The following is a 23396-nucleotide window of genomic DNA, read 5'->3' as shown; positions in this document are numbered from 1 at the left end:
AGCCTTTTATTGCCTCAGGGAAGGTTTTGGGGAAGGTAATGAATGGGACTTAAAATGATGGAATAAATTCTATTACAAAAGGCAACGGTGCTTTTTGACACCCTTTATTCGATGGCAGTGTTTTTCCTCAGATTTCTGTCTGTTTACTAATTTTGTGATGTTGCTCTTTTTGTGAGTATTTTGTATATCGTTATGATGCGTGGCTAGTTTCAGAGGTAGAGCTCTTAAAAAGGAACAGACCAACCCACTTGGTAAGCTAAATATTTGCAGCTGAAGGCTTTGAAAGGCTGGAGCGTAATATCCCACTGGAAAGCTGCAGTGCCACCTCTGTCAGTACGCTCTAGTGCTGGGTAAGGCAGAGGAGAGTGTGTCTGTTTGTAATTCCCTGCAGTACTCTGTGGTGTATTAGCTCCGAGGCAATATGGCAAAATGTGTATTTCAGGTGGCAAACGAGCCTGTGAAGCCTGGCTGATTGATAGTTTGAAATTGTTCATGTTAAAAGAAATAAGAGTTCAGCTGAAAGCCTTGAGGAAGTAGATCACCTTTTTTTTTTTCCTTAAGGAACCAAACTAATGCAGTTTTAATGCTTTTTTTTCTGCATGGTTTATTCACTAATGATTGTTTACTGTTGTCTTCCATATGAACATGTTCCTGTATACAGATGAACTATCTTAATGAAAGCCATTATTAAGGAAGTTACAAATAATTGTTAAATCATTCAGTCAGTTTGCCCATTGCCATGTAGTTCTTTCTCATTGCTTTCTATCGAATTTACCCTTTCAAGAGCCTTAGTTAACAGTTCAGTTTTTGTCCCTCTTCTTTTAAGTGCCACTTCAGCTTATGATTGTTTCTCACAACAGATATCTAGAATATCAGCCAATTAAAATGTAGAGTTGTGGTATTTACTTACTACACCTGAACATAGTTGCAAAAAGATGCACCTCCCTACCAGTATGTTGCACAATTTTCCCATAGACCCACTGGCTGTTGATTTATGTTTTTCTTTCTTCTTAAATCATTACTTCATTAGAGTGAGGTCTGTTTACTGTAGACATTAAGTAAAAGAAGGATGCAGTATCTTCACTGGAAAGATAAATCCTGCAGAGTGTTTTGGTAATTTCTTCTTCAGCCTCCTACAAAAAGGGACAGGTAACCCTCTCTGAGTCCTTTTTTAACTTTTCTGTAGAAATAGTCATCTTACCATTTTAAGTATTAAGACAGATCAATAGGGAGTGATTATTGAATTTCCTCACCATGTAAAAACTAGAGTATCAAACCAAACTATTGTTCGACAGATTACAAAGCAAAACAACCCTAAACTGATTTTTTTTCATGAATCATTCAACTAAACTGTGTAATTTGATGTAACACGCCAAAAATCAATGAATTATAATAGGATTAGACAAATTCACAGGAGGTGCTCACCAATGTCTGGAAATATGTCCAGATAACACACAGATTTGGAAATATTTCAAATGTTATTTTTTGCAAGCTGGTGGGATACAACACTGTTATGCTTTCTCCCTGAGTCTTTGCTAGCACTGCTGGATGCAGGATACTGAGTGAGGTGGATCCACTATATCTGTTCTTATGTTCTTAATCCTTGAAACCTTGCAGAAAGTTTCGAGATCAGGAGGTTTCACTATTTTATCTAAATGTCCTTTAAAATCATCAGGAGGAAGTTTGAAATTTGAGACTGAAACTAGTTTACCATGACTGGAATAGAAAATAATAACAGTAAGACATCTCTTATTAAGGAAAGGAAAACCAGAAAAGGTTCTTAATTTAAATCATATATATAAAACACAGATCATATTTAAATATTACAAAAATATACTAATGCTGTAATTTGTGATTGTTCTTTAAAATACCATTAAAATTTTCAAAAAAATTATTTTGCTGCTCTACTACTAGCAATAAAATGCTGCCAAAGTGATATTCAAGCTGTACAGTTTAGCTGCCAAAGTTTTAAAGAAAATTAAATCATTGAACCGTGGAAAAGTGACTGCATAAGCACCTCTAACTGATGTTAGCTGAAGTGCTAAACCAGCTTTTGGCAGCGTGGCCTCTTTTGCAGGTGCACAGAATATTTTCTTTGTGTCAGTTTATTCAACTAGTACAGTTCATTAAGTATTTCATTTGAAGTTGAGAAATGGACTGGGAATTGAAATAGAAGAAATACTTATTTTCACCTTTTAATCTGTGAATAAAAATGAGGTGCGAGAGTCCGAGATCTATTAGTTTTAAAATCTTATAGGATATATTACCCTAAAATGATTTATTTAAATTCAGTAACTACAGGTAATATGTGCTTAAAAAAAAACCAGTCTGTTTAATAAGATGAACACTTTTCCTGTGTCCAGCAAGGTGGATGACTAAGACAACTGGTGGTTTTAAGTGTATCCAGAGTTTAGTTTCTTTTGACATCTGAATGTCATTTAAAATATATTAAATTTTAAAAAATAACCAACCAAAGCAAAACCCCAAACCAAAAACCCAACTCCCAAAACAAACAAACCAACAAAATAAGCAAACAAAAAAAGTGTGTGTGTGTGTGCGCACGCATGCACGTAGGGAGATTCTAATGTAAGACAATTTTTTCCCTCCAAATAAAAACCCCAAACTGTTTGAAGTGGCTGTAATTTTTGATCTTGTGTCTGAAGCTGTGAGTTGGAGGATGTACATTATCAGTAGATGCAAAATAGTTTTGTGATTCATAAAGACGCTTCACTTGTACCAGAGTAAGAGAAATCCTGGCCCATAGTGGAAAGTGCTGATTGTCTTTTGTAATAACCTGTGTATTTTCACGTAACTCCTGATCAGTCTGCCCAGCAAGGGAAGGAGCTGCACGCTTTGCTTGAGCTTGAATTGGGAGGAAAAAAATCGCAACTCCCTGTTGTGAGCTGTTTGATCCATATGCCTGGAGGATTCTGCTGCAGCTCCTTCCCCTCTGCTCAGTCTCTTCCATGTGGTACCTGTAGCCAGGACCCTTTGGAGCAGAGTCATGGTGCTCCCAGGACTCCAGTAAGTCTACGTGCTCCCTGTCTTCTGATGAGGAGCTGAAAATAGGGGCACTCTGTTGATAGAGAAGATCCTGAAGTTGCTCATGTCTGGCACGTGTTGTGACCTTAAGTGCACAAAGAGAATACCTGGTTAAGATCCAAACTCAAGTCCTGTCCTTCAGCTGGAAATTTTTTGAGAAGAATTTTGAAATGAGAGGAAAGTATCGGCATTATTTGTACATATTCTGTAGATGAATATATGTCTTAGTGCCTTAAGAGGAAAAGCGACTAACTTCTTATCATGGGGACACAGATTTTGATCCTGAACATGGGATCTAAAAGATAAACTTTATTACTGAAATAATGTGTGTAGGTGATTCTTGCACGTCCTGTCTTTGAAACTGCAATAGCTGTAAACATTCCATAATTTTTTCATTAGGCCCTGTTTCTGACAACAACCAGACCAAAGAAATTTCATTCTGGTCATAAAAACTGTAAGAACAGTTCTTGACTTCATAACTGAAATCTGACTTAATATGTAACAGCACATGCAACTGGAGAAAGTAATTATTTTGAAATACCTGGCACTGAGGAACACTACCCCAAAACAATACCTGTTTAAAGCCATTGCTGTTGGCTGGTAGGCCATTGCTTTAATTTTAGTTTGTAAGAAAAATTACACCTCATTTAGAGGGATAGGGAAGTACTTTTTTCTGCACTGGGTTGATATGTAAAAGACAGTCCTTGTTGGAAATGGATTTTCCTCTGTTTGTAGATTTAAGTCAATTGTCTTAACCGTTACATCATCCTAGTTCATTAATCTAATCTCGTATCCATGGGAATTTAAAAAGTGCAGTGTGCACTTTGGGAAGAACAGATAGCTTTAGATTTGAAATTGTATTGATAGGTGCTATTACGAGCAATTTGAGTTAGCTTTAAACATAGAAGTCACATCATCAGAGCGTTACATATTTAAGAAATAAAAGAAGCTGTACAGTCCTATCACAGGGCAGAACATACAAGCTCATGTCAGCTACATGTGAAGTACATGGCAGAACCATTACATGATGCCTCAGGTGGTGTTAAGCAATAAATCTGAAGGTGACCAAATTTACTCACACTGATTGCTTAGTGCTCTCAAAAAGCACTGAGTGGAAGTCTGTATCCCTGTTAACAAGAAAATTCTCTGATTAAAAAAAAGAAAAATAGGCATATATTAATGATCTTCTATGTATTTAAATACAAATTAATATCTTGCTTGTAATTTTGTTTCCAGTGCCTGACCTGTTTCATAACAGAACCAGTTTAAAAGTAATTTTTACTTCTCGGTTTACATGCTGGTTGTTCATTTGGTATCTGTTCAGAGCTCTTCCAGCCAAGAACTGTCTATGTTGAAGTGCAGTTTCACATTTGTGTGTGTATGCATATAGTATTTATGGTGTTTTGTTTCAACTCTGACTTGAAATGTTGTTATGATTTGCTGAGAAGGAGCTATGAAGAAATATTTGTACGTATCTGCAGGTAAGAAAATAATTTGTTTGTCTGTCCTGGCAGATGTAATTTGGAAGCAGGCAGAGGGTGATTGTCATTGGTATGGCCTTCAGCAGCTGACAGGTTGATACACACTTGATGAACAGCTCCTTTCCCATCATAGTCAGCATTTTTATATTCACGAATTTAAAATTATGACTTTAACTGTGTAGGTGATTTACTGTAAAAATCTCTTCTACCCACTTATGGTATTCTGTCCAAGTGTATCGTTTGTTCTCCTCCCAAATAATTCTTCCTTGTTACCTGGAAAAACAAACAAACCAACCTCATAATGTGTTATGCTACTATCACTGATGCAGTAGCACAACAATGCACATCTTGTGCTTCCCGTGTTCCTTGGTGTGTCAGCTTACCTAAAATCATCTGAGAGTGTTTGCATCCAAAGAAATGCTAAAATCGATTTTCAGTACATATCCTGACTGCATTATAGATAGCTCAGCCTACCAAAAATGCTCTTGGGTGATAAACTCTCGTTGTTTTCACCATTTTTCTGAATTTGTCCCAGTAACAGCAACCTACAACCTAAATCTCAAAGAATAAAGGGATTTCAGGCTGAGGGTAAACTGTGCTTTCATGAACTAAGAGACTTTTGAGCAAATGTGCAAAATTAAGGAGGGATAGGAATAATTTTCTTTGTCATATTGGTCACCCTGAGCAGTACTCAGCTGTCTAAATTTAGGCCTTAAATTTAATGCTAGAACTCAGAGCTTAGAAACCCTGCAGAGCTTAGGGGGACGTCAGCAGGGACAACTGGAGCACCAGAGTTCCCCTGACCATGTTCAGATCCTGAACTCCAGACCTTGCATTGTTTACCTGCAGTTGCACAGTGTTCTTAAGCCCTTCACTTCTGGTTAATCAGGTTCCTCCTAACATCAGATGATGATTTTTGAACTGCCAAAGGGCTTAAGTGAGGCAGAGCACACTCCTGTTCAAGGTATGTTAATGCCTGTACACAGCTTTTTTAGGGGAAGTTACAAGCTAAACAAACTAAGACAATAGGGTTACATCTGGTATGGAGATGTTTCTTTTGCCATTGTGTTGATGCAAGTTTTCGGGTTTTAATTGTGTACAAATTGCAGAACTTCTCTCCTCTGTTTTGTTTTTTTTTTTTTTTTTCCCTAATGCAACCAATTTAAATCTAAGTGTGGTTTCTACCATATGCTTGTTTCAGCCATATTTGCAGTTAAAAAAAAATATTTCCAAAACATAAGAGTTCCAATACCTCTCCAGATGACTCATTCCAGTGCTAGACTACCCACACAGTGTTTTTTTTTTTTTTTTTTTTTTCCCTAATGCAACCAATTTAAATCTAAGTGTGGTTTCTACCATATGCTTGTTTCAGCCATATTTGCAGTTAAAAAAAAATATTTCCAAAACATAAGAGTTCACGGAAAATACACTGTTAACCATGAATCTGTGTAGATACTTATCTTTGAGGGTGATGCTAATAAAAGGAAAAGATTGATCTACAGTCGAAACTAAGTGATAGAATTTAAGGAAGGAAAACTGCAGGACTTTATCTCATCAGCTTTGTCAAAGAGTATGTATTGTGAATAAGGCTGATACATCCACGTGTGCTTAGAAGGTGCTGTGATACCATAGTAAAAGGTACATGGTGCAAATTTTGAAAGGGGAAGCACACCCTGAAGTGATTGAGGTTAAAAGCTGTCATCATGAGAAAAATTTTCGTCTTGAACATGTGTTTGAATTTCTTTGTCCATAAACTTGTGATGCAATGCTGCAAGATGAGGATGACTGTTTCTTTAAACTGAGTTCCTAAGTTTAAAATACAAAGTGCTGCTCTGGACAAAATAATAGGGTTTGTAAAAAAAATGTGTTTCTATGATCAACTTGGTATGCAGGAAGGAGTTTCTGTGTGTCTCATCATTCAGAGGAAGATGAATTTTGTGTTTGAGCTTACACTGGTTGTTATAAATGTTCAGCACAAATGCAAAGCGTGAGTAGAATAACATGGAAACGCACTATGACAAAAGGAAAGCAGTAAGGAAAAAGACAACATTCTGTTTCCTGACAGAAGAAAATGTCTGATAGAATCTCTTAAGAAAATGTGTATAATTGTCTATAGCATGTCTGTAATAAATAGTATTGGTGATGGTTTTTCATTACATATTATTTACGTCTAAGGAAGATGGTGATGAACAAATAAAGACATATATGTATAATGGATGTGGTTCGGCTCCTGAGTCAGGCGGAGTCCTGGGCAGTGGGATTTGGGAAGGTTTCTCTCTGAAGTGCCAGGGAGACGCTTGCTTTCAAGAGACCCGAGTATGCAGTATGGAGGAGGCAGGGAAACGCTGGAAAAATAAAAGAGCCCGTAGGAGAAGTGCAGGCTGGAATGCTGTTCTTGTGGCAGGGAGCAGCCTGAGCCACAAAGGAGATGAGGGGAGATGGAGGAGAGTGTGTCAGCTCAGGGAACTGCTGAGAATTGCTGTCTCGTGAAAGATGATAAGGGACTCTCCCTGCCGAGGAGGAAAGTACCATTTCTTCTCAAATCTTTAATCCCATCTTCCTATTTGCTATGTGTTTTCTACTATTAGAGAGAACACCTTGGTTCAATTTATTATTATCTAGTAAAAGGTTGGTTTTGTGTTTTTGTGGTGTGTGCATGTAAAACAATAAGGGCCAGAGGGACTGTTTTGTATAATTTTAGCTAAAGACTACAGCTGACTTATTTCACAGAGATGTTATGATGTGTGATATTTCTGTACAAGAAATTGTTAGATGTCTGTAAATACATTTTAAAAAAATGAAGAAAATAGACTCTGGTGGTTTTCTCTTCAAGAAGAAAATGATGTGTAGGACCCTAAAATTTGCAGCATATTGGGAGAAAAGAGAAAGCATTATAGACAATAGCCAAAAAATCCAGTTGTTTTTGTGCAAGTAGGGAAACATTCCAGATGAGCACCATAAATTTCATAGCCTCATGGCAATAAGCAAAAACTTGCAAGAATAAAAAGAGAGCAAATAGCTGCAGGGCCATCTTCCCAAACTGGAAAACAGTATTCTTTATAATCCTGCTGCTCCTGCAGACTTTGGTTTCATAGTTTAGACAGCTGTAAATTGAAAATCGTCATTTTGCTTCAGTTTCTCTGGAAAACAGTGACAAAAAGCAAGTAAAAGGAGATCTCAGAACTGAGGATGGAGAATGTAGTAAAAGCAGCATCTTGCAATAGTCAACAGAGAGAGCAGAGAGAAGTGCTGAAGTGGTGTGAGACAGGAGACATTGTCTTTCACCTGCTGGGGCTGCGAGGAGGCCCTGGAACAAATGGGGGTCCTGTCTCCCAGCAGTCACGGGGATAGGTCCTTCATCTTTCTCTCAGCCAGAGGAACGGGAAAAAAATGAGGAGCTGGTTGTAGAAGATAGCTCAGGAAAAAGGCGAAATCTGGTTTCAGAGTGTTGGCTTTGATAGGGGGAGTGAGCTTGATATAAGTGATTTTTTTTTTTTTTTTGGATGGGATGACTTGTCCCCCTCCCTTCGTATCTTTGACCTCTTTAGTTGAATGTGGGGAATTTTTTGTAGCCTCTTTGAGTTTCTGTGGATTTTTCATTGTGGAAAAAGAAGAACAGAAATGAGGAAAGGGGCTGGAATGGTGGCCTTGAAGAGTGTAAGGAGCTTTTCATGTTTATGTCAAAAGGAGTTGGAGACTTAATTATACTGAATCACACAAAAATGTCTCAGGATCTGTTGTATTGAGGAGAGACTGAAAATTGGATACAGGCCACCAGAAACACTTTGGTCGTATATAGAAAAATTTATTTTAACGAATAAGCATTTATCTTAAAGAACAGAGTAACTTAAAAACCCAATGCTTCTTGGGTTTAGCTTTTATATAGCTTCTTATCAAGTGTGCCTAGAGAGGAAACAAATTTCTCTTAAGCTTCATGTGAAGAACGGGAATATTTGAGTGGAGAGATTTGGTTCATTTTGTCATACTGACACATTTGGAAAATCACACAAAATGAATAAGTTTGGTGATCAAACCCTTTCTGCAGAGCCTCCTTGTAAAAACATGCACAGCTCATGGTGCAAAGATGGTAATCACTTGGCACAAAAAACAATATTCACCTTCTGATTTTTAAGCATTCCCTCAATACCAGGACACAAATTTAAGTCTTACTTTTGCTTTTCTTACTGATTTCCTGTGGAAGTCAGCACAGAAGGGATTACCTGCATATAAAAACTGTTGCTCTCTATGAGGAAGGGTAAGATCATTAGGTTCTCTAGTTGTTCCTCAACATCAGGTGCTGGTATTTATTCCAACTGTAATGACAAAGATGTGCTGAAAGTGAATGTGGTACAGATCACTCCAGCTTTGTTAGCATCTAATGAGGAAACTGTTGCATGTTCAAACTCCTTTTATAGATCTAGTAATTATGGCTGTCATCAGCCCCAGCCACTATAATTAGTATTATAACTGACAGCTATAATCTTAATTTCAGTCACTTGAAACATTTGAAGAATTACTGTCTTAGACCAATGTTCTATAATTTTTTTGTGATTTTGCCTATAAATTAATTACTTCGGAAAGGCTTGGAGGAAAAAAAAAGTGATTTTTGGTTGAATTTTATTTTGGATAATGTGAAAAATTCCTTTCTCGTATTCCTAAAGATGTTTTCCCTCTTAGCCCACCCAGAAGTTTTGCAAAGGGTGTTCTGTAGTGTACTCTGTTAACTGGATGGCTGTGTTGCTAGAAGCTGCTGACTGGTCTTCGAGGTTATTCCCAGAAAGCACATGAATAGACATGAATACTTGTTGAGTCTAATTGAAGATGCCTGCAAGTGGAAGCTGTTTAATCTATAGCTTTTCTCAAACAACTGCAACTGCCTGTGTCTGTTCCCTGGCAGTCCTGGCAGTCAGTAGCGGGAGACAGATCTGCTGTAAATGAAATTTCTTCCCCCTCTTTATATCTGCATTTAGGCCATTTCTGCACAGCCAGCCCAAGGCATGTTAGATACTAAATGAAGTTATTGTATGGAGTTATCCTTCAGCTGATCTATCATTTGATCTGCCTGATCATCTGCCTCAGGTTGGGGCAGCACAGGGGGTGTGGTGGTGATGATGGACTATTGCATCTTGTGTTCTTATGGAAATAGAATTTGTGACTATGTATATGGTCATGCCATCACAGTCACAGTGACCTTCTATACAGGTTAAATGTGGCCTTGTGTAATTGGTATGGGGAAGGCAAGCAGTTGCTCAGTACAGCCTTTGGCCATACACCAGGAGAAACCAAGGAACAGTTGAAGATGAGATTGTGAGATCCCAGTTTGGTGGATTAACACAGAATAGCACAATGAGAGCTGTCCTTAGTGGGGAGTGAAAGTCTTGAGTCCATGTTCTTGAGTCCACTGCCAGTTGTAGGAACTAACAATAGTAGCTAGTTCTTCCTGTGTTCACAGTTATTCCTCAGACCAACCATATGATTTCCCTGGCAGAACCTGATGGTACATGTGGTCACAGATACGTGCAACTACTCATTAGCTTTTCTGAGAAGGTGCCTTTTTCTCCTGTTTGTCAGGAGTTCTTACCTAACTTAGCAAGTCCATATAACAGTGCTTAAAAGCGTTATCATTTCTCTAGCTTAGTAAATACTAAATGGCACAACTATCAAATCTAGTCATTTAACAGGTGGATATTACCACAGGTAAGATTATATTTAAGTGCTGCACACATCTCTTATTTAAACCACATGAAGCTGTCCTTTGTGCTTATTTAGCATCCTTGAACCATTGCATTTTATTTTGTCTCATAGGAACACCACTTCTGGTGCGAAGGAGCAGTGATCCAGCTTTGGGCACACCTGCTGATTTCCCAAGTGCTTCTCATCCCGGTGACCACAGTCTCAAGCATGTCGTGGCGGTAGGTGTCATGTAACTCACCTTTTTCTTAAGACTAAAAGCTTTTCTTACCTGTTGGTATATAATAGTTTTATAAGCTGTATTTGGATCGATAACAAAATGCATCATACTTGTTTTCTGTAAAGGAAATAATTTCCTCTGGGAAAAATGGTTATTTCACGTGGTACAATCAATTAGCAGTGGTTCTGCTAATCTCTAAAGAGATTTACTTAAAGCTGAATGGTGACATGACTCTGGAATGTGAACTGAACTTTTAGGAATTTTTCATTTGTTCAGGATCATATTGTCCAGTTTACTGTTGCTTCTTTGTTCCTGCACCCTTTTTCTCATGACATTTCTGTCATCTTTGATACCCAGGCTTTTCTTTATCTCACTTTTCCTGTTTTAACACCTGACTCTTCCCTTTTGAGGACAAATTTGTTTATTTCAATATAGTTACTACTAAATATTACTGCAAAGCCATAATTTGCAGGCTGTCTTCAGTCTTCTAAAAGCGATGCTGTCTTGGTCACATTTGGGCCACATGTTTCACTTTGCGGTTTTAAGACCTGAAGCTTTGTGTTGGTGTGTGGGGAAAGTGTTCCTACATTACTTAAAAAAGATGAAATTCTTTAGAACCTCTGAATGACAGCTGGGACACAAGTGTATCAAGCAGAATAGAGCTATTTTTTGGTGTTTGCCTAGAAAGCTCTGGTGAGTCTACTGCTCTACTTAAGACCACATGAATGCTGTCTTAAAGGATGGCATTGCTTTCATTTGCTTGTGAAATTTATGCCTTTTCCCCTTTAGCTTCTCCACACAGTGTTGTAGTTCACTCCCTGTCCCCAGCTGTGCAAAGCAATCTGTCACTGTTTTGTTTCAAAACAAAAAACCACTCAGAAACCCCCAGTCTCTTCATTTGGTGCAAGGGGGATATGTCAGCATCGATCACAACTAGTTTATAGCAGGGGGCCACAAATGGCTGTATTGGCATGTTAGTGAGTAGGAGGAGACAACTGGGGTTCAGGGATACACGCTGGAGATGGGAACCTTTCAGCTGAAGGTGTATGTAAGACAACATTTCCATTAAAGTTCATGTGAATAAAGGAAGTAAATACAAAGTCAGTTGACTTACACATTAATGATGTTATGTGGATCTCAGTCTAACACTGTAATTCTGAAGGCCAACACAGGATTTTGGTTGGCTGTTCATTGTTCCTCTTTGCATGGCCAAATGCATGTGCACCTAAATTTTTTGCATGCACTTTCTTTTACAATGGCTTGTGTTATTCACTAAGTGGTGCAATTTTAATAGTCCTAGTGACTCTCCAAGTACATTATGATGTTAAAGGGGGCTGAACTTTGTCAAAGTCCTGCATCATTTGTCAGACTTGTTTGAGCTGAGAGGTTTTTCATGATGTTTGCTGCAAGCATTTACATATTAATGAAATACTGACTTAGTCTGATAAATGAAGGTACAAAGAATACTTGGTTAACAGTGCAGATTGTACACGCTTTACAAAGTTGAGAAATATATGAAGTGAGTATGTCAGTATGTGATGCTACGGTATTTATAACCATGAAAATGGAAAAAAAAATGGAAAAATAAGTGAAATCTGTTTGATTCCAGGACATGTTTTGAATGCTTTATGTTTGACCATCAAGGAGAGAAAGATAGCGTTTTGTTGAGTTGTTTTTTTTTTAGTATAATTTTAGCGGTGACAAGTGCATTTTATGCCATTACATGAGAATTGCAGTAATACTTGGAGGTTAAAACCTCACCATGCTTCACTGACTTGCATCATTACACAAGAATCCTCTAGGCCTAAAGGAATTCTCTATGCCTAAAATACAGAGCATCCCTCTGTCAGCTATAGGGGTGACAGTCAAAGCTGGACATGTAGCAGGGGTGGAGAAGAAATTTTTTTTTTATGTATCATGTAAGGGCTGGGAGGAAAGGCCCAGAAGGTTGAAAGTTTGTTCGTTTGTTTGTTTTTTTAAGTGAAAATCAGTTATAGCAAAGTACATTATACCAGCTCTTATTTTTGCAACAGTACCATTTCTAAAACTCTGATCGTCAATCATACTGAAATATGCTTTGGCTTAATGTTCTGGGAAGCACAGAAAGCTTAAATAACATAGGTTATATTAGGTACAGATTGTTTTAAAACATAGAGAAAAATCAATATCTGACAAATGAAAAAACATGGCACAAACAACTGAACCCTGCATTTTGAATATAGCTATGCTCTTTCACGCAAGTGTTAAAGCAGTATTTAGAGAAAATTCATTTGTTCTGTACATTGCTGCTGGAAATTTAAAATTACTACTGCATTTCCTTTGTCACAGAACAGTGGTTTTTTCACATTAAACTGCTTCCTTGCAGTGACATGCAAGTTAGAAAACCCAGAGCTGTTGGTAGATGAAACATTTTTCAGTGCATGTAGTGAAAATTAAGTCTCTGTATTTATGCCACAATTATCTTAGCAATTATTTTGTAATTGAAACTGACTTTCATAATTAGCTTAACTGTTTTGGCACTTCTGGTATTTTGGTGTTTGGCACATGTGCAACTGGCAGTTCAGTTCTATGTAGAAATACCTGTAGTTAGACTGTGTGCTGTCTTCCAGTGTGTACTGATACACCAGTAGTTGACCATGTTTTTGAGAGGTGACTGCCATGTGATTTTCTGAAGACAGCACTGATTTGCCTCTAGGAAAGTGCAGTTCAGGTGTAAGATACGTAAGGCATGAAATAAAACAGCAAACATGCAGTAATACAAGAAAAGAACGTTGCTCTCCCATTCAAGTGAACTGGTTGAACCTGGTGGACCATTTGAGTTGTTCACAGTGTTTATGGCATTAAGCAGAACGTGCATTCTATTTTTTAGATGTTGTCCTGTTTATTCAAAGAAAGGTATATTTTTTTTTTAATGCCATATAATGATTGCTAAAATAACAAAACCTTTTCTGAGTTACCAGGTAGTTTGAGAAGAATTTGAGCTATTCTTTCATATTTTCCCTGACACTTATTCTGTCTTAGCTGTAGTTTTAGCCCCAATTAACAAAATACTTCTAGATCAATCAAAAACTGATAGTGAAGTCCAGCATCTGTTCTCTCAGACTGGAAGTCATTTAACAGATGGTACAAAATTTGAGTTTCTTTTTTCATCCAAACCTCTCCTTCCTTATTGTGATAGCTGCCACTGAAAAATTTAGAGACTGTAATCAGGGAAAAATAGGGATAACAAACATCTGAATTTGTTATTGAAGAAAAAGTATTTGTTAGTGAATTTTTTATTTTATGAAGGCAGCTGTTTAGCTCTTCTGCCTAGTTAGAATCACAGAGCCCTGGCCAGGCTTTCAAAATGGAAACTTCCTGCCATAGGTCTTCAGAGAGGACTTCAGGGATACAGAATTAGTTTAATGTACTTAGGCTCCCCTACAGGTTGGGCAGAGAAGTGATTGAGAGCAGCCCTGCAGAGAAGGACTTGGGGGGGTAATGACTGATGGAAAACTCGGTGTGAGCCGGCAATGTGCGCTCACAGCCCAGAAAACCAACTGAATCCTGGGCTGGAAAAGCACCGTGGGCAGCAGGGCAAGGGGGGTGATTCTGCCTCTCTACCCTGTTCTAATGAGACCCCACCTGCAGTGCTGTGTCCAGCTCTGGGGTCCCCAGCACAAGAAAGGCAGGGACCTGTTGGAGCGAGTCCAGAGGATGGCCACAAAATTGGTGAGGGGCCCTGAGCCTTCCCTGTGAAGGCAGACTGAGAAAGCTGGGGCTGTTCAGCCTGGAGAAGAGAAGGGTGCGTGGAGGCCTCATAGCAGCCTTCCAGTATCTGAAGGGGGCCTATGGGGAAGCTGGAGAGGGACTCTTCATCAAGAACTGTAGTGATAGGACAAGGAGTCATGGGTTCAAACTGAAAGAGGGAAAATTTAGATTAAATAGGAAGAAGAAATTCTCTACTGTGCAAGTGGTGAGACACTGGAACAGGTTGCCCAGAGAAGCTATGGATGCCCCATCCCTGAAGATGTTCAAGGCCAGATTGGATGAGACTCTGAGCAACCTAATCTAGTGGAAAATGTCCCTGCTTGTTGCAGGGCTGAAACTAGCTGATCTTTAAGGTCCTTCCAACCCAAACCATTCTAGGATTTCATGATTCCACTTCTCTGAAAAATTCTGTGGCCATAGCTTTGCTATGGCAATAGCCAAGGGCTAGTCCAGCTGCTTTTTGGCTGAGTGACCTGGCCTCAGAAGGTGGGTTTAGCAGTGGGCATGTAGTCTTCAACTGGAGATCTCCTCTGCCATGTGATTTAGGTGGCTGAAGTCTTTCAGAAGAAGCATTCTTGGGGCATTTAACACTTGCTCAACACTTGTCCCCAGCTTGCCAAGAGGAGCTGCCGTTTCAGGTTCTCTTTGCCAGCTCAGAAGTTCCTAGCTGGATCCCTCTACTCAGTGTTCACTGTGGTAAAGATCAGATGCAGCAAGGCAGAAAGTCAGAACTGTAGGGTTCTGCTGGTTTGGGGTTTTTTTAACTTTTTAGGGAATAGAATACATTTTGCTGCTTCTGCTCAGTCCAGTTCATCCAGGTAGTAATTGCTAATGTATAACTAAAACACTTGAACTTTTGTTTCTGGAGCTGTGACTTCTGCTTGTCTTTCTTTTTGCCCAGGGACAGACATACCTACTATTGTAAGACTTGATATATCACGAGTTTTAGATGGAGGATTGTGATCCTATTTGGCATGATGGGAATTTTGCATTAATTATAGTGGGACTAAAGTTTCACCCCCTCTTGTTAACTTGCTGATTATTATGAATATGCTGTGTTCTGCATGACTTTCTTTTACACCTACATGTTTTCTGGATAAATACTTAGGTTATCTTGGAGTTAATCAATGAGACTGGCTGATTAAATTGTATTTATCCATATTTAAAGATACAATGAGATGCTAGATCAATTGAAGAGCTACTCTAGTGGCTCAATACAATTTCAATTTTTGCCTAGACGTGACTTGAAATTGACTGTATTTTATGCATTGTGGACTTGTAATTTGCAATTTTGAATAAGGTTCGTATATAATCAGAACATTTTTATGTTTCAAACCCTTGTTAAAAAGGGTCAAAACCTCCTCTGGTTCTTCTGGCTGTTAATTATGCTTTTGGTGTATTAGCCCTCCTGATTAAGAGTCTGTGAATTAGCATAATGTCCACATGTGTAAGGATGCAGCTCCGTGATTTGTTTCTTTTCTGTACAATATTATATACATATATAAACATAAAGATATGCTGCAATCAGAGTTTGGCTATGAGATAAAGATTGTGAGTAGTACTTTCAAAATGTTTGGGTATTTTATTGTAAGAAAAAAGCAGAAATATTAGTGAATCTGATCATGCTATTTAAAAGTAGGGCATGTTTTGACACAGTGGTGGAATAATTCTATAGAGTTTATAGCTTGGGTTGATTGGGCAGACTTCTGCTAAGACTTAAGAGACTGCACTGCCATGAGAATTTATTGCCTTCATTCTAGAAGATAGAACTTTTGTCCGGTGTGTTTACTGGACTAGGTCAGGTATTTTACTTTCTGCATGTATTAGAATTTCAATTTGAAATTCTCCCATAGCTATGAGAATCATAGAACAGTTTGGTTTGGAAGGGACCTTTGAGGGTCATCTAGTTTCAGAAATTTTCAGAGAAGTGGAATCAAGAAATCCTAGAATGGTTTGGGTTGGAAGGACCTTAAAGATCAGCTAGTTTCAGCCCTGCAATAAGCAGGGGCATTTTCCACTAGATTAGGTTGCTCAGAGCCTCATCCAATCTGGCCTTGAACATCTTCAGGGATGGGGCATCCATAGCTTCTCTGGGCAACCTGTTCCAGTGTCTCACCACTTGCACAGTAGAGAATTTTTTCTTCCTATTTAACCTAAATTTTCCCTCTTTCAGTTTGAGTCTAGCCTGACCTTGAATGTTTCCAGGGATGGGGCATCTCCCACCTCTCCAGACAGCCGGTGTTTCACCACCTAGACTGTAAAAAACTTCTTCCTTGTGTCTTGTCTAAATCTACCATCTTTTAGTTTAAAACCATTACCCATTGTCCTATCACTACAGGCCCTACTAAAAGGTCTGTCCCCATCTTTCTTATAAGCCCTCTTAAAGTATTGCAGGAGGTGGGCTCTGAGAAGGAAATGAGATATTGGGAGAAACATAGTAGTTTTTCAGGAACTAGTGGTGCTGGAAGGATGGTGCACTTGTAATGTTTTAAATCTGTGCTTGTTGACGTATAATAATTAGACATCAAAGTAGATATGGAAATACATCTTAGATATTACCATGTATGTTGTAGGGTAAAGGCAAGACTGCTTCCCTAATGTGGTGTGGTCTCAGGCTGTCATTCAGAATAGCAACGTTTTTAAATTCTGGAAGGCTTTTTTTTTTTTTTTTTCCTGGTAAAAGTCTCCCTATTAATAATTTAACTCTTGTTCTTGAAATACTGCAGTGTGGAACTGAACAGAAGATCTGGGGAGATTTAAAAGGATTTTCTGTCATTCAGCTGGGGAGTTCCAAAACAGTTTGAGTTTTTTAAAAGGGAATTCTGATGTGGGTGAATCCATTTTTAAAGCAACTACTGTGTGTCTGTTTGCACTGTGCAACATATATAGAACACTCCTAATCAGCGCAGGAGCTTGTCAGTGTATTGCTTTTGATGTCTGATTAGATGATCATAGGGACATCTGCAGTGAGTTAGTTTTGAAGTTGTTGGTGTGAGGCACTCCAGGAACCAGAGCTGTGTGGCACTCTTACACCATGGAAAACTGCTGCTCTTAAAGAACCTATTATAAATCCAACTCTGCACCGAGCTGAGGGCTGTCGAAATAACAAAAGCCATTCCTTCTCCATTCTTCCTGTTGCCTTTCAACCCTGCACGGCTTTTTTTTTCTCTTCCTTCTACTGTGTGCTGTGCCACTCTGTGTCAAAAAGAAATTATATTGTAGAGGAAAAACTAAGAAATGTAAATTAAATGTTTGTAATACTTCAGAATACTGAATTGTTCATCTGAAAAAGGACAGAAGTGCCCTGTGGTAATTTCCTCTTTTGAGGGTGCGAAGAGGTGCGTGTGGAAAAGTCCTCTTTGTGTTCTTTGCACAGCCTACGTGTCAGAAAAAGTGTATTGTTTTACCTGTATTGTTTAAGATGAGCAATGGGTGTAATTTACATATTTTTATTTGAGAAGGATAAGTAGACTTTTTGTGATTTATTTTAATAAGAGCTAATAATGAATGCTCTTTGATGTTAATATAGTATATAAATTATCAGTAAAAATGGTACAATCAGTAGTTGTTGTTATTCATTGTTAACAAGTTGTTTTCTAAAGCCTGCTTCTAAAGTACCGGCATTTTGCTGACTATTCATGAGAGAAAATATCTCTAATGAAAATCATCAAAGCTCTCCATCGTTCTGGAACTTGTTAGTAGGAAACTGGATTTTGTTTCCTCTTTAAAATAAATTTTGGGCCTTGGCTGTAACTTTAAAAATACCTTACTGTTTATAAACCTTCCTCATTTGTCCTCTGCCTTGTATGCTCAGGTAGATGTGATTGCAGGAAGATGGCTGAGGGACTTGAAACTTTCTTTTTCCTACGTGGCCTGTCATAAAAGGAATGGGGAAAAACTATAGGGTGTAAATAAGAACTGCTGACAAAAAAAAAAGGGGGAAAAAGGTCATGCTGTCAATGCTGTTGACACATTCATCTCTATAGCTACATCTTTGGGGTCCTACAAAATACTGTCATTCCATCTGGAACAGCTTTTAGCAGGCAGCTTATGCAACAGGCTCATGGTGCTGAAATTGGAATGAAACATTAGCAAGTTACTTTTATGTCTGACAGTCAAATTAGAAGTGGAAGATGACAGTCAACATGGCTCATGCATATCATTTACTGTCGAGCTCTAGAAACATTTAGCTAAAATAAAATAGGTACTCAATCGGTGTCCTACTGAAATGCTTACTACTAACTAATGTTTTTTGTAGATGTAGACAACTAGGAATAATGGCAGAGATCTTTGATACTAATTTAGACTGAAATGCTGCTGTGATATTAGGAAAAACCCTCATTTTGGATTTTGTAATATGTCATCTTGCAGTGAGTGCACTGATGTATGAGGCTCTGCTCTTGTTCTGGTTAATATTTGTCTCTCTCCAGAATTGAGATCTGTGGCTTTGCTTCTCTTACAGGATCGACAGTTATTCATATTCTAAGGAGATGCAATTTTTTTTGTTTTATTTTGTTAGGCGAGGCCTATTCAACCCTATATTACCCAACCTGGAGATTTGTTCTTCTCCTGTGTAGCTGGTGTCTCAGCTAATCTGGATGTACAGATTTTTTGAGTTGCAATAATAACATAGTGCTCTTTGAAACTTGCACATTCAGCTGGTGGTTTTCTTATGGCAACAGGTCCCGATTTACTCCATCCCTGTGAAACAATTTCTGACACTGACACCTGGAATGAGGGGAAGAATATTTTAGTGCTTCTGTGTACTGCATACTTTTGGTGTTGCAGGTGTTTGACATTTTGGAATTGGCTATAATAAACTAAGACCACTGTTAATATAGACTAAAATGGTAAGGGTGATTCAATGAGCTTCAAGATTTTGAACAAACATCCCACCTTTGATTTTTGTTACTGATTGCAATTGTTTCTTCTGGCCTGTAAGTTTAATATGACCTTTTATTGTGACATGAGCAGTATAACTTCTCTGAAGTAACTTTAAGTAAATAAAACCTAAGAAATAAACAATTTAGTAAATATGCAAATCTTCAGTTAAAAGGAAGTGACTAGACTTTAGAATAATTGTCTTGATGCAAGAGCAAATTGTTGTCACTGTTTCTCTGTACTATGAGGGACAATAATTAGCAGTTTTTGAGGCACACTGGTATTCAGAGATGGACCTGTGATTTGATATGGCACAGTTGTTCTTATTATGTATTTCGGATCCTAAAAAAACATATTTGCCAGTACAAAGTATTACACATTCCAAGCAGTATCATAAGGGGGGGGGAAGAAAATAAATTATCCCTCAAGAGAGACCTCATAGGAACAGCTGATTCTGTAAGATTTTTTGTAATTTTTTTTCTTGACAATCAAGTTGAGTAGTGGCCTGTGCATTTTTTTAAAATTAGTTGTCTGCATTAAAGTACTAGTAACAGTAAATTTTGCCTTTAATTCATCTTGGTTTAAACCTTGATTTAATGTGGTTTCAATGTGGATTCTCAACCTCCTCGCTAAAACTGAAGTAAAAAGCTTCCTTCTTTGTGTCAGTCCCAAGGGCTGCTGGAGTACCATATTTACAGCATTTGAGCTGTAATGTGGCTGCACTGAAGCACCTCGTGGTGTCTTTGAGAGCATATCACAGTACCATGGAGTTAGCAGGATTGCTCTCCCTGTTGCATTCATGCTGTTGCCTATTTAGCAGCTGTCTTAGAGTGACATGAACTTGGCCCTTAAATAAAAGAGCCGCTGTTTGTTGTAGCGTGCTTGCTCCGTTGACCTAATAGCGGTGCATCAGAGATGATTATATATTTAACACCTGTGGAGATAAATTGGCCTCCTTCTTTTCCGTTCTGCTTTTTGGAATTACCAAGTACAATCAATTTCATAGCACATCTGTCAGCTTTACAGAAACAAAAGGAAAACCCTTCTTTTCAGCTGGCCTCATGTCAGTCTAAGGAACGTGGGGAAGGCTCTTCAGATGTGGTGTTCACTTCCACCCCCACACCTCCCTTTCTTTTATGATCTGCATACATTTTTCTGTCCTTCAAGCAACAGAATGAGAATCAAACAAAAATACATTGTTTTGGGGTAAAGTAAGTTCTGCAAGCAGCACTACTGAGCAAGGGCCAGTCTTCGTTGCCTCATCTTTTGACACTTTCCTTAAAAGCCCAAATGAATTCTGTTTCTGATGCAGAAGGACATATTCCAAGGAGAATTTTATGAAACACTTCTATGAGAAATTGCAAGCGTGATAAAAGGAGGAGATTCCGGGCAACAAAAAACCAGATTAAATGGATTTTAAGTCACAAAGAAGAAAAAAAAATCTCATTATCAGCAGGAAGAAATATAACCCCTTTAATTTGGTTTTCAAAGATATGCCAAAATATGAATGTTTCATTTCAAAAATAAATAAATTAAGGGTGTGAAATACTGCAGTTCTTCCTGACAAATGTGTTTGTTGCTCAGAAGTTCCTGTAGTGGTATTCTTTTCAGCCAAAGAGTATAGTCATAACTGTTTATTTGGCTTAAAAGAACGTGAACATTTTCCTCAGATCTGTGAAGCATCCACCATAGCTACCTAGGTATCAGATGTTGCTGTGTGCTTCTGCAAAGATGTGGGGTTTTTTAAAGTAAGGATATTGGTGACAATTCTCTGGCACAAAGACCAGCTGCGAGATGAGTGTGGCTGATGTATAAATGTATCTCATTTCCCGTGTGTATAGTATGTGCCGCCTTGGATGTTCTCAGATTTCTGTTGGAGAAAGTGAATTTAGTAATGTTGTATATCTGAGGGAAAAATATTCTACAAAAGGTATCCTGAAAACGTTGATGACTGAAGTGGTCTGCTGTAAGAGGTAAGAACACCTAAAATGAAAATGTTTTGCTCCTTATGGAAAAAATGCAAAACACTGTAAGTCCTTTTCAAGTCCCTACTAAGGAGGTTCAGAGGAGTACAGAGAATCAGAATGAGCTTAGAAAAGTTTTTACACAATATCTTTATTATTTAATAATTGCCCTATAAACTTCTAAATAGCATAATTAACTTGGGGTAAAAGAAGTCAGTCCCACTTCAGTCTTCAGGCCATTCTGTCTATCTTTGATTCCCTGTTGTTAAGCATGAGAAAATGCTCCTCCTATCATGCAGAAGAGAAGGAAAATTGGACTGCTGTTCATAGACAAATCCACAAATTGATAACCAGGATGCAATGGTCAAATTGATAGTCTAGTTAATGCACAAAAGAGAATCTCTGGTATACGTTTCTTCTCTTTGAAGCACCTCAGAACATGGGATGGAATTGTCAACAGAAGAAATACTATTAGATTAGGGATTACCGTGTTAATAATAAGAAAGCAATCCTTGAGTTTACAAAACACTGAACCAGATGATTGCTTAATGCCCGGCTGTGATTTTCTGCCTCTTTACCTTTCAATGTCTAGTTTGTGTGTAGTTGTCACTTTGAAAAGGCTGTTTTGAGAGGCATGTTGATGATACTATTATGTTAATGTCGCCAGTCATACAAATACTGATATTACCAGATAAAGTTAGTTCATTTCAACCAGATGCATGCATTCATAAATAATTTTTTTTTTAAATAATGTTGGCAGTATGCCAAAAGATTATAACACTTTTGGGAAATTAATCTGCTGCCAATTACATGTATTTATAATACTATACAAGTGTCTAAAGCATCAAACTATTGATGTTAGTTGTGTTAAAATTACTTTTATACTGATCAGACACTTCTAGTGTCTGATGTCGGTTACCTGTTAAGGTTAGGTCTAACATGCAAATTCTAGGTTTATGGTGATTTAATTTTTGTTAAAATTACTCAATATTTAGAATTCATTACATACTATTATATATTCATATGATTATGATGTTGACTACGACAAAAATACTTCTTTATTATTTATTTAATAAGTAAGATTACTTCAGGTCTAACTTTCTGTTCCACTGCTGCTCGTATTTACTCTGTAACAACCAAATGTGCATATTTAGGGCTGATCGGTAACTCTGTTTAGTTTGGACTGCAAAAATCAAGTGAGAAAATACTTTTTGGGTTGATATATGCAATTTATAACGGGTTTATTTTGCTTTCTAAGGAATTAAAATATTCTAGGGTTTTGATGAATGTTTATCAAGTTAAAATGGTACACAGTCAAGTTAGGAAGGAAGTTCATATCTTTCACCAACTCTTGAAGGAAAAAAAGATAATTTTCAGGCAGAAGACAGGAGAAGGTCTCAGGCTACTAGGAGAGCCTACTAGAAACTTTTTAGTGGGAAAGCATGTCTGGAAAGCCATATAAAGTAATGCTACCCAGTAATGCTATCTGTGCATATGTAGCATATATATTCATGTGGTGCCCTTTGTTAAGAACGTTTTTTAGGAGAATTGAGTTTGTTCCTCAGGTACATTGTTGTGAAAAGAACAGGAACGAGATCAATATATTGCAGTTCACAGGTAATGAAAGGATGTCTGTGCAAAGGAGTTTAAGAATACAGCTCACTAGAGAGTAGAATTTATTTCTGAGCAATACTGAAATTTGAGAAGGGTCTGTCAACCTGGGCATCTGCCATGGATCTTGACTGGTACTGTTGGAATCAGACCCTTAACCCTCTCTAACCTCCCTCTTAACTAGGACCACATTGACTCACGTGCTTGTCCTGCCCTGAGGTCTGGGCTTTTTTGAACTGGGGCACTGGGGATCCAGCTGGCAGGTTTAGTGTCCTCCAGGGCACTGGGCGGTTTCCCCTGTTCCTGGGGGTCACTGCAGAAGGGCTGGCCCTGCCCTGGGGGCCCTTCTGAGAGCCTCATCTGTGCAGCTGCTGTCCAACCCCTGCTTTCACCCTCCAGCCCTGTGCCCTGGCTGGCTCACCTGCCCCTGGCTTGTGAGGGGTGGTCCTGTGGGGTTCCTGCTGCCAGGGTGGCTTCCTGCCTTCCTGCCCAGCCACTGACAGGCCACGGGTGCAGGATGCCTCTTGCAGACTCAGTTTTATTCTGTGCTTTTTTTTTTTTTTAAATTTGGACTTTAAGTAGCTGCAATTCGAATAAGAAATGCTAGCCAGCAGAATTGTGGGGATTCATATTGATAATTTTCTCTTGCTTTTGCAGTCAGATTTGACTGTATGCTGCAACTGGGGAACAGGAGGCTCCTATTGAAGAAGACAAATTGTTTCAAGAGTGTTCAGCCTCCAGTCTAACATATTTTTC

General features: G+C 38.3%; 1 protein-coding gene across 1 annotated transcript in view; it reads left to right on the top strand.

Annotated features, from left to right (window-relative positions):
* PARD3B (par-3 family cell polarity regulator beta) overlaps nucleotides 1-23396 on the top strand; it is a 400197-nt gene that overhangs the window by 124396 nt on the left and 252405 nt on the right. The window contains exon 4 of the mRNA XM_017837617.1: nucleotides 10329-10435. Coding sequence (XP_017693106.1) covers nucleotides 10329-10435 — 107 coding nt within the window. The remainder of the gene's footprint in view (nucleotides 1-10328; nucleotides 10436-23396) is intronic.

This window comes from Lepidothrix coronata, unplaced genomic scaffold (assembly GCF_001604755.1).
Source record: "Lepidothrix coronata isolate B3197 unplaced genomic scaffold, Lepidothrix_coronata-1.0 Scaffold7, whole genome shotgun sequence".
Taxonomy (NCBI): domain Eukaryota; kingdom Metazoa; phylum Chordata; class Aves; order Passeriformes; family Pipridae; genus Lepidothrix; species Lepidothrix coronata.
Note: the sequence above shows the minus strand (reverse complement) of the source record. Positions and strands in the feature narration are given on the sequence as shown.